General features: G+C 43.1%; 1 protein-coding gene across 1 annotated transcript in view; it reads left to right on the top strand.

Annotated features, from left to right (window-relative positions):
* The window catches only part of LOC145393509 (arrestin homolog), a 217683-nt gene that overhangs the window by 140917 nt on the left and 64266 nt on the right, over positions 1 to 12500 (top strand). The window contains exon 4 of the mRNA XM_080267642.1: positions 3269 to 3416. Within this exon, the coding sequence (XP_080123768.1) occupies positions 3269 to 3416 (148 nt within the window). The remainder of the gene's footprint in view (positions 1 to 3268; positions 3417 to 12500) is intronic.

The following is a 12500-nucleotide window of genomic DNA, read 5'->3' as shown; positions in this document are numbered from 1 at the left end:
GTGTTTGGTGGTGATGGAGGTGGTGGTGGTGGTGGTGGAGTGAGGGATAGTGTTTGGTGGTGATGGAGGTGGTGGTGGAGTGAGGGGCTGTGTTTGGTGGTGATGGTGGTGGAGTGAGGGACTGTGTTTGGTAATGGTGGTGGTAGAGTGAGGTGCTGTAATTGTGGTGATAGGGAAGCGAAGGACTGTTTGTGGCAGTTTGGAAGGCTTAGTGTGTGACGGTAAAGCGAGAAGCCGCACTGAGTATGTGTATGTGTTGTAGAATGAGATGGAGTTTTAGGTGTTGTGTGTGTGTGTGTGTGTGTGTGTGTGATACCCGAAATAAACATGAAACAGACTCGTATATAATAAAATCCAATATTCTTTAATCCTAAAACCAAATCTCATAATTCCCAGGAAGGTCAGAGGCTTGTGGTCAGGGTCAAGGTCGAGTTTTCCGTGACCGAAAGACATAATAGCGATTAGTGTGTCTGAAGCCGTTGTTTATGACCCCTTGTTTTTTATATGATTGTTGTTGTTGTTGTGGGTGGTGGTGGTGGTTGTGGTGGTGGTGATGTAATGTTGGTTATGGTAGGACGGTGTTTATTGCTGTTGTTATTTGTTGTTATTGGTGTGGTTATAAGGGGGGGTCGACCATGTCAGTACACACACACACACACACACACACACACACACACACACACACACACACAGGAAGTAAATCATGACCCTGAGCCATAACAATCTGTAATGGTAATGGCGGGCAATCATTCACGTCGACGAGACTGGTGACGTCATGGCTTTGATCTATGCCTTCATGGATGTTCAGACGACCGGGTTACTATATAATATTTTTGACTTTGGTTTTGAGATAGTTACTTGTGCATGTGTACAGAGAGAGGTGCTGTGTGTATAAAAAAAAATAGGAAAAGAAAATCATAATCGGCTTTTCTGCTTCCTGCTTGCCGTCTGGTCAGCTAATGGTGTTTCTATGTATGGTAACAGAAAAAAAAAGTTTACGAAGCTGGGATGGATCTTCTCTGCCATGAGTGATGCAAATAATAGCTATAAAACACTCACAAATAATAACTATAAAACACTCACACATCACACCTCCGCCAACGCCGATAAACTTTACGATTTTTCTGGTGTAATTCTTCCTCCAACGAAACGAATACTTTTACAGTCTCGCATAATCATTTATTTCTGCGGTCTTAGCCTGCCTTGTTACGCAATCTCAGGCAGCGCATTCCTTCACCCACGCCAGCAGAATGTATGATCTGTTTCGCGTCCCTATCCGCATCCATCTCAGAATCGAATTAACCATTCCTTGATCCACTGGTCACCAGATTGCAGTGAAATCTGATAACGCATTTTTTTTTTTAATGTTTTGTACTCAGACTAACTCAAATAGGTGAATATATAACCTCCGTCCAGCTTCGTTGGCAGGGCAATAATAATAATAATAATAATAATAATAATAGTAGTAGTAGTTTAATGATGATGGTGCTGCTGATGATGATAACACTAAAGCATTCACAACAACAATAGCAACATGGAGAACATAGTAGTAGTAGTAGTAGTAATGATTGTAATAATAATAATAATAATAATAATAACAATAATAACAGTAAAAATAATATCTCCCGTGTCTATAATCAATTAGCGCCCCGTTGTTAGCACTAATTAGGCTATTCATAATAATCAAGCCAATAATGCCATCACTGGGGCTCATTAGTGAACTTTAAAAAACACCGCCACTGCCCTGCCTCCCCTGCACCTCACCCTCACTCGCAGGATTCCATATATACTTCAATTACTTCATTATAATTTGCATCTTAAATTATATGGTAACTTAGATTGGAACTTAAATGAAACCCAAATTTTAAGTCAGGTCGTAGAGTAAGCCAAATCGTAACTTCAATCGCAATATAGATCGCAGCACAGATTGTAACTCAGGTAATTTCGGATCATAACTAGTAATAAGAAACGTAAGACACATCGTAACTCCAGTGGTTACAAATTTTAATCGTGACTCATGTAATCCCATTTATAATTAAGTACTCCAGTGTTAGCCCCTTTACTCCGAGGGACTAGATCCTGAGCTGAGCAAAATCGTCCGGAAAATAACAATCGCCGTTCTATGAAAGGGCTTGATAGAGGTAGTATTGAACCTTTCCACTACGAGGGGGTTCTAAGATTAATAAAATCGTCTGGCATTTTGGTAGAGTATGGAGGACCCCTTTACAGCGGTGTATTTATTTTTTATTATTTAGCCGTTTATTTATTTGCTTATTTAATCACACCACCACCAGATCAATCCATTCGAGTCAGGAAGGACCTCTTATAGGGATAGATGAGAGTTATATCTAAACCTTCCATTTGGAACAGTTTATCCTAAGCTGAATATAGTAGTAGTAGTAGTATCATTTTATTATTATTATTATTATTATTTGGAACCCCAGCCTCATCAGAACGTGAACCCAGTGGATTGCAGGGAGACGTTGCCCTCAGCGGTCCACCATCCTCCTTTCTGTGGATAGGGAGGGGATTAGGGAACGTTTGTATAACCAGGCAGCTCCACCGCCCAGTCATGTTGGTGCCAGCAGGTGAAGGCGTCAGTCTAGCACCATAAACATCTATAAGTGGCAGAAAATAAAACGAAAAGACATCATCGCATTGAAAAGAGACAATGTATGATCACAGCAAAGGATTCATATAGAGAGGTGATCATATTTCCGACACCCAATTATACTGGAGCCAATCAGGTATTTGACTCCGGGGCAGGTATTCATAGGTATGTTGTTAGGCTTTGAGACGGGGTGTGAATCACGTGTATGTCTGTTATTACAGCCACTTCGGTATTGTGTGTGTAAGGGGGGGGTGTATCGTGTCGCTCGTTATTTCTGTGCGTGTGTGTGTGTGTGTTCTTGCATATGTATGTGTGTCCCTCGCTTCCCGCGTGTCAGTGATTCTCTCTCTCTCTCTCTCTCTCTCTCTCTCTCTCTCTCTCTCTCTCTCTCTCTCTCTCTCTCTCTCTCTCTCAGTGCATTTGTGTGTGTGTGTGTGTGTACTTGAATAGGTATGTGTGTCCCTCGCTTCCCGCGTGTTTGTCATTCTCTCTCTCTCTCTCTCTCTCTCTCTCTCTCTCTCTCTCTCTCTCTCTCTCTCTCTCTCAGCGCATTTGTGTGTCTGTGTGTGTGTATATTTTCCTCCCTACAACGTATACCTCTGTGAACGTTTTCTGTATAGGTACCCCAGCGTTAACACCTCACCTCTCTCTCCGCAGGACACCTTAGTCAAGCGTCTGGGTACTGGTGCCGTGGCCTTCTCCTTCACCGTCTCCTCCCTTGCCCCTCCCTCCGTCACCCTCCTCCCAGCACGTTCCTACGCAGGTGCACCCATCGGAACTAACTATGACCTGCGCATCTTCGTCGGTAAGTACTCATTAGCTACCTTTGTTTTCACCTGTACTTACTCATTACCTGTCTTTTTCGTCAGCTGTTCTTGCTTATTAACTACCTTTTTCGTCACCTGTTCGTACTTATTAACTACCTTTTTCGTCACCTGTTCGTACTCATTAACTACCTTTTTCGTCACATTTCGTACTCATTACCTGTCTTTCTCGTCACCTGTTCGTCATTTCTCAGTTCCCTCGTATGTCATTTGTCAGTTTCTTATCCGTCTCGTCTTTTTCGGTTCCAAGACACAAAGTACTCTTCTTTTTGTCCCTTCTTGCCTCATCTTACTCCCTTCTGTGTCCTCCTTTCCTTCCTTCTTCATCTCGTCGTTCTCTCTTCTTCCATCTTCCTCTCGTCTGTCTCCCTTCCTGTCCTCTTCTTCATCATTTTTTCTTCCCACACACCCATCTTTCTCCCATCAGCATCTCTTCTTCCTTCCTTCTTCGTCCTGTCTTCCTCTCACCCTCAAATCTTTGTCTTCTTTCCCTCCACCATTCCTTATCTCTTTCTCTTCCCAAGTACCCTTCTTATTCCTTTTTCCCTTCATCCCATTTGACTCCTGAGTATCCTTCCTCTTCCCTTCTTCCCGCCTGCATTCTTCTCTTTCTTCCCTTCTTCGTTTTCCTCATGCTTCTTCCCTTCCGCATCAACTCTAGTCGATTCTGTCTACACACGTTGCCCATTCCAAAGCATTCTTCTTTCTCCGTTCTTTCACGCTGGTTTCTTATTGTTTCAGTCTTTTCCCCTCCTTTCTTCCTCTGTTCGTTGTCAAGTCTTGTCCCTTCTTCCATTCATGTTCCTCTCCCCTCTCCATTCATATTCCTGTCTTTTTCTTGCTTCCATTTCCCTGTCTTCATCCTCCCATCTTCTTCCCTTCTTCCTCCTTCCCTTCTTCCTCTGTTCGTTGTCAAGTCTTCTCCCTTCTTCCTTTCATGTTCCTCTCCTTCTTCTTTCATATTCCTGTCTTTTTCTTGTTTCCATCTTCCTCTCATCTTCCTCCCATCTTCCTCCCTTTCTTCCCCCCTTCTTCCTCCCATCTTCCTCCCATTTACCCCCCTTCTTCCTCCCCTTTTCTTCCCTTCTTCATGTCATCTTCCTCTGTTTTCCCGCCATTCTTCGTCCTCAAACACCTTTTTTCGTCTCCTCCTTCATCGTCGCCGGCGTATCATTTTTATCCTTGGTGTTCTTTTTCTCCCAGGATGGTGTTGGTCGTGTCTGTTTACTTGCCAAGAGTACATAGATTTGCCTGGGGATGCCTCTCTCTCTCTCTCTCTCTCTCTCTCTCTCTCTCTCTCTCTCTCTCTCTCTCTCTCTCTGTAAATAATACTCAATTACCATCAAAGGCAAGTCGGGAAGTACTTCAAAGTGTGTGTGTGTGTGTGTGTGTGTGTGTGTGTGTGTGTGTGTGTGTGTGTGTGTGTGTGTGTGTGTGCGCTTATGCATGTCTCTGTATGTATGTATGTATGTTGGTAGGTAGGTAGGCAGGTATGTCAGTGTATTCTTGCTCATATGTACTGCAGTCACGTATGTACTGTAATGTTTTTCTATGTGTTCGACTCTGGGCAAAGGCTTCAGGGCCTATTTCTCGGGGACAGTGGCCTATCCCAAGGTCCAGTAGTCCTCCTACACCTCCATATGTCACCACTTCGGCGCTAACACCCGCCGTCCATATTGAATACATGCTAAGGCTATCTCGTACAGGACTGGTGTACCGGTATTAGCGGATGTATTTTTACATGTCGGCGGGTCTTCTGGTAGATCAGTAAAGTCTGCATTATGATATTCAAATCCTTAAACTGTCCCCTGCCCCAAGCGGGATTCGAACCTGGGTCCATTAGGACTGCAGGCCGCCTCTCTACCGATTCAGCCACCGCGATATAGCCTATACTGAGCCTCACTTCTAAAGTTACCAAGTTGAATCAGAGTGCGTGTGAATGTGTATGTATTTGAGGCTGTGTGTACCTGCAGTTTATGTACATACACGTGTACCTATATTTCATGGTGCAGTGTTCAGAATTTGCACACAAGGAAATACTTCAAAGTGTATCGCGGCAAAAGGCACGCAAGCACACGATATAAAAGAGAGAGAGAGGGGGGGGGGAAGATGATTTTGTGTGTGTTTGTGTGTGTGTGTGTGTGTGTGTGTGTGTGTGTGTGTGTGTCTAGTTTTGTGAAGGGAAGAGGAGTCTTAGTGAAGGATAATGAATATTTTTCTTTATGTCCCACTTTCATCTCTTTCATATACGCTCTCTCTCCAGTTTGCGTCATTCCTTCTCTGTTCATTTGCGCTTCATTTGTCTTCCTGGTCTCATCACCTTAATGCTCTCTCTCTCTCTCTCTCTCTCTCTCTCTCTCTCTCTCTCTCTCTCTGTATTTATCTATATATTTATCTGTCTATCTCCTGTCTGCAACCACTTCTTTCCCCTGCAGTGGTGGTGTCAAGTGAGAGAGAGAGAGAGAGAGAGAGGTTACACCTACAGTCTGATGTCTGTTACTTCATTGATGCTTCGAACAGGCGATTTTATTCAGCAGAAAATGGTGGTGGTGGTGGTGGTGGTTGTAGCTGTGATGATAATGGTGGTGATGGTAGCTGTGGTGGTGATGGTGGTGTTGGTGTTCGTCACTGTGATGATGATGGTGGTTGTAGCTGTGATGATGATGGTAGTGTTAGTAATTGTGATGATGATGGTGGTGGTGGTAGCTGTGGTGATGGCCTACAGTAACCCCTCCACCACCAATGTCTTTTGCCAAACTGAATGAAATCGTCTGATGTCTCGAATTATATAAGATAAATGACGTCATCGGTCTGTAGGGATTAAATTCTCAACCAACTCCGTTTTCTGTCGAGTCCCACGAAACAAAAAACACGAACGATGCGCAGAGACAACGAACGAAAGCTTAAGGAAACGAAAATAGTGAGAAACGTGTAAAAAAAAAAAAAAAAAAAAAAAAAAAAGACTGGGACATGAAAAATTTGGAGGAACTAATGAAAGAGAGAGAGAGAGAGAGAGAGAGAGAGAGAGAGAGAACGGAAATGAGGTGATTCAACATAGAGATGAAGAGCCTTTAGGAGAGAAGGACATTTGGAGAAACAGGGTGTGGAAGAGAAAGGAGGAGAGCTATGAGAAATGGAGGAGGAAAGGTGGAGGGGTATGAAAGTTAAGAGAAAGACGTGGAGGGGAGAAGAGAAATGAAGGAAGGAGGAGGAGGAAAAAAGGAGGAGAGGAAAGTAGGAAGGAGGAGATGGAGGAAAAAATGGAAAGGGAGGGAAAGGGAAAAGAAAGGATAAGGAGGTGGAAAGGAAGACTTGAATGTAGGGGAAGGGTGGGTGAAGGAGAGAACTAAAGTAAGGAGGAAGGAAGGAAAGACAGGAAGGATCAGAGGGTATGAAGGAAGGGATGAAAGAAAGGAAAAGAAGCATGAAGGAAGGACGAAGGAAAGGAAGTGTTGAAGGAAAAAGTAGGAAAGAAGAGGGAACAGCAAATAAGGGAAAGAGGAAGGAAGGAAGGAAAGAAGAGGAATGATGGAAGGAGGAAGGTTGGGTAAAGGAGGAAGAAGAAGTTAGCGGGGGTATGGAAGGAGAAAGACATAATAGGCGAAATAAAGTTAGTCACATTACTCAGAAATCGTCTTTATTTTATTCTGTTTCAGGGGCTTTTATTCGGCTTAGGAGAGACCTTCCTAACTGGAGGGGTTAAGCGCAGCCTTCCTTAACTCCTTCAGTATGAGAGGTCATTCTTAAGCTGAGTAAAATCGTCTGGAAGCAACAAGAACAAACTTTTAAAAATTTATCACCGAATGCAACAGGTTAAAGGAAAGGTGGAGGAAAGAAGAGAAATGAAGCAGTGAAGAGGGAAGAGACAGAAGGAGTGATGAGGAAGACGAAAGGCGAGGAAGAGACTAAGATGATAATGACAGAGGAGAAGGGAAATGGAAAAGGAAATGATGAAGACAGGAGGAAATTGGATGGAAGGAGAAAATGATGGCAAGATGGAATGGCCCAGGAGTATGTGGAGAGAGAGAGGGGGGGGGGGATTCTGAAGACATGGTATAGGAAGAAGAAGCACAGAATTTATGACAAAACGGAAGACAATGCAAGCCATGTAGAGGAGGACAAAAAGAGAATGTGGATAAGTGTGGAATGGAGTTGTGGAGGTAAGGTGGAGATGCGAAGGTAGGGGGAGATGAAGGTGTGGTGGAGAGGTGAGATGGAGATTTTCAAAGTTCTGAGGTGGAGGAGAGGTAGTGGAGAACAGGTGTGGAGTCGAGGGCAGATAAGGTGTGGTGAAGTATGGTGGATGAGAGTAGTGGAGAAGGTGAAGGCAGGGAACAAGTGATGCTGATGTAAGGTAAGATTGAAGCGAGATGTGGACGTGAGGTGGAAGGGACAGGTGTGGAGCAAGCAGGTGAGGTAGAGGAGAATATCTGTGGACTTCTAAGCCTTTCAGTACTGTAGCGTCTTACTTATTTAATTCCTAACATCACACGATTATATTAAGACTTTCAGTGAGACTTCGAAATATAAGACCTAGCCATACCCATTATTACCACTAAATATAAGAGTACATTCCTTACCTGAGCAAATGATCTGAGAGTGATAAAGGCTGATAAAGATAAAATGAGAAACAAAAAGATGGTACGAAGGAGATTAATAAAAGATAAAGAGAGGAGAGTCAGTCGTAGAGATAGTGCTGATAGTGGAATTAAAGCCAGTAAAGATTATATTGATAGGAAAAGTACCCCCTTGAACCCAGTGACGTATTTTATTGGGCTGTTCTTACTACCTGACTCTCTCTCTCTCTCTCTCTGTAGTGAAGGGGTATTGATGTCTGTGCATAACCTCTCCTTGTTTTTAAATATCCCCCAAACTAATTATACTTAATTTTCCAAACACCCTGTAAATAAAGTTAAAAAATACACCACAAGATGAAAGTACATTAAAAATCTACAAATCTTTAAACCATGAAGAAACATAAATAGGAAAATAGTCAAGGTTTCGAAATGGTAGCAAAAACAAAGAAATCAATAAAAAGGGGGACGATTTAGTAAATAAAGGAAAATAAACAATAATTATAGTACAGTTAAAACAGTATTAAACCATAAGTAAAAGCTGAACGAAATAGATCAGTAGGGAAATGGAAGCAAGTAAACATAATGGGGATACGGTAACTAAAATAAAGTGCTTAATAAATGGTGATACTGTAATAGTAGAGTGAAGATAATAATAATAACAGTAATAATATTGGTGATGATAATAACAAGAAAACAGCAGTAACAGTAATCATCATCATCATCATTCATCATTATCATCATCGACCTTCAGGTAGAATGAAACAAATGCCGATAGCAAAATAGATGTAAAATATATATATATATATATATATATATAGAGAGAGAGAGAGAGAGAGAGAGAGAGAGAGAGAGAGATAGATAGATAGATAGATAGATAGATAAATTGCAAGGAAATTCTTTGAAACATTCATAATGATGATAAGAAGTTTAGAACAAAATATTTAATGTGGAAACAAATAAAATCATAATAAAATGGAGGCAAATTGAAATTATAATGAGTCTAATGATATCAAAGCAGTGATAATTAGAAGAGTCAGGTCAAAGGAAAAATAAAGATAATACGCATAATTAAAGGAAAATAATGATGATGGTGTTATAGGATGAATGTAGATGATGAAAGGTAAATAAATATAATAATGATAGCGTTATTAAAGACTTATAATATTAAGGTAGGTTAATGAAGGGAAAATACAGGTTATGATGGTGGGTAATGAAAAGGAATTAAAGATGGAAGGGTTATTGAGGTTAATGAAGATGATGAGGATAGGGTATTGAAGATGATGATGATGATGATGATGATGATGATGGTGGTGGTGGTGGTGGTGGTGGTGGTGGTGGAGACGTAGTTAAAACCCAGACAGAAGTTATGATGGAGGAGGGAAGGAAAGAGGAGGAGGAAGGGGGGATGGAGGGTTTGAGAAGAAGGAAGGAGGGAGAGGAGGAAAGAGGGAGAAGGGAAAGAGGTGGAGGAAGGGGGGAAGGAGGGTTTGAGAAGAGGGAAGGAGGGGAGAAGGAGAAAGGAGGGAAGAAGGGGTAGAGAGGGGAGTATGAGAAGAGGGAAGGAAGGAGGGAGGAGATATAAAAGAAATGGGAGGAGGAAATAGGAAAAGACCGTAGGAGAGAGAGAGAGAGAGAGAGAGAGAGTGTTATTGAAGCAGTGAGGGTAATAAGAGAGAGAGAGAGAGAGAGAGAGAGAGAGAGAGAGACCATGAAGCTTGATGCAATATTTCCAGCACCACATTTATGACTCTCTCTCTCTCTCTCTCTCTCTCTCTCTCTCTCTCTCTCTCTCTCTCTCTCTCTCTCTCTCTCTCTCTCTCTCTCTCTCCGTGACGGTACCAGGAGACACATCCATTTTCCAGAGACAACCCCTAAGGTATATTATTCATTTTCATTTATTTATTTATTCATTTATTTTCATTTCAAGATAAAAATTCCGAGCTGGGAGGGTTTAATATTACCTTCATTAATTCCACTACAAAGGGGCTATCTTAAGCTGAATAAAATCGTCTGGTAGTAAGAGCAATGACATTAAAATCACCTCATCGGACTAAAAAGGTGAAATTTGGGCAGACGGTTTATCATACTCCTTCTGGCCAACGCTAGACGATTTTACTCATCACTGGCCAACTTCTCCCAACCCTTAAGGTCTAATTAACTTGCTTTTCCACTAATACTCTATGTAATCTGCTTATCACCCCCTTATACCTCTCACTTGGGTTATCTCTTGCATCAGCCCGCACCCCATCGTTCATTCCTCTCTTGTTTTAAGTTGCTTTATTGGTGTTTTATATTCTAAGTAGTTCTGGCTTTGTTTTTTGTGTTTGGTCTTTGTTATTGCCTGTGTTTGTGTGTTTTTCTGATGTGTGATGTTAGGGGTTGGTTGTGTGTGTGTGTGTGTTCTTCGTCATTGTGTGTGTGTTAGTGTGTTTATTCTAGTGTGTGATGTTAGAGGTTAGTTGTGTGTGTGTGTGTGTGTGTGTGTGTGTGTGTGTGTGTGTTTTGTATACTTTGTCATTGTGTATGTTACTCTGTTCATTTTAGTGTCTGATGTTAGGGGTTCGGTGTGTTTTTTGTCTGTGTGTACTTTGTCATTGTGTGTGTTAGTGTGTTTATTCTAGTGTGTGGTGTTGGGGGTGTAGATGGTGATGGCCTGGTGTGTGGGCAATAAGGATACACTCAGGGGTAGCTGGGTGTAGGGGGTGATGGGGGTGTAGTGAGGATATTGGATGGGGCAGAATGAGGAAAGTGGGGAAGAGGATGAAGGGGGCGGAAGGGAGAGAGGGAGGAAGGGAGCGGAGAGGGTGATAGGGTGGGGAGATGTTGTGGTATGAGGGAGGAGGGAGGGAGGGAGAGTGTGAAGGAGCAAAGAAGGATGAGTGTAAAGGAGTGAGGGAATGAGAGAGAGGGAAAGTAACGGCTGAAGGAGTGATGACATTGAAACACACACACACACACACACACACACACACACACACACGGAGGAGGGGGAATGTAATATAACTGAGTGAGACGGAGTGGAAGGGAAGAAAATGGAGAGGTGCAGTAATGAGAAAAGAAGTAAGAAAGAAGGGAGATAAGGAAGAGTGTGACAATGACGCCAGAGAGAGAGAGAGAGAGAGAGAATGGAAATGAGAACATGGAAAAAGAGTGGAAGAAGTATGATCAGAGATTAATGATAGTATGAAGCAAGGGAGTGAGGATGAAGTGAGGCAACGAGCAGGTGAAGTAATAAGCTGGGGAAATGAAATATTTAGTCCTGGCATAATGAAGCAATTATGTGCAGGGAACGACGATATGAGGAGGTGAGGGGGTGAAGGAGTGAGGTGAGGAGGTGAAGGATTGAGGTAAGGGGATGAAGGAGTGAGGTGAGGGGGTGAAGGAGTGAGGTGAGGGGGTGAAGGAGTGAGGTGAGGAGGTGAAGGATTGAGGTGAGGGGGTGAAGAAGTGAGGTGAGGGGGTGAAGGAGTGAGGTGAGGAGGTGAAGGAGTGAGGTAAGGGGATGAAGGAGTGAGGTGAGGGGGTGAAGGAGTGAGGTGAGGGGGTGAAGGAGTGAGGTGAGGAGGTGAAGGATTGAGGTGAGGGGGTGAAGAAGTGAGGTGAAGGGGTGAAGGAGTGAGGTGAGGAGGTGAAGGAATGAGATGAAGGAGTAAATTAATTAGGCTGTGGTTATATCTCATTCAGAACCGTTTTGATATTTCCATTGAGTTTCGACAACCACCAGACGATTTTATTCATCTACAGAAAATTCCGAATCAGAATGAGATGTGGATGTCAGAGTTGTAAGCTGGTCCGGTATATTTCCTTGCCCATCCTCACCATCCATATCTCCAGCCTTGAGCAAAAGTTCGCCAACACTTCTCATCCTGCAGTTGGAAGGTGTTACGTGAAATATTTTTGTATGCGATGGCAGTAGGACACACACAACCAAAGAGGATGAAAGGGAATGATAATGTATGTCGTTTGGGAAGGAAGGAGAAACATAAAAGGCAAGACAGTACTGGCAGAGGAATATCGGGGAACTCTTGCTGATGGCTAGACAACTAGATAAGGGATAGGAAGAGATAAGTGAGTTGAATTTTTTTTTTTTTCGTCTCCGACTCTGGGCAACGGCTTCAGGGCCTATTCCCAAGTCCCAATAGTCCTCCTTGGGGCCCAGTAGTCCTCCTACACCTCCACATGTCACCACTTCGGCGCTAACACCCACCGTCCATATTGATTACATGCTAGGACTGTCTCATACAGGACTGGTGTACCTGTATTAGCGGGGGTATTTTTACGACATGGCGGCGGGACATCTGGTAGATCAGTAAAGTCTGCTTTAGTGAAATTCAAATCCACAAACTGTCCCCAGTCCTAGCCGGGATTCGAAGCTGGGTCCATCAGGACTGCAAGCCACCTCTCTACCGACTCAGCCACCGCCTCCCCCAATTGCCGCCTGTTGGCTGCACGAGGGGCATGAAGACAGACAGAATTTTTCGGCTATGG

Source organism: Coenobita brevimanus, chromosome 24 (assembly GCF_032717465.1).
Source record: "Coenobita brevimanus isolate Jiangsu-jjx chromosome 24, ASM3271746v2, whole genome shotgun sequence".
Classification (NCBI taxonomy): Eukaryota; Metazoa; Arthropoda; class Malacostraca; order Decapoda; family Coenobitidae; genus Coenobita; species Coenobita brevimanus.
This window is presented reverse-complemented; position numbering and strand designations above follow the sequence as displayed.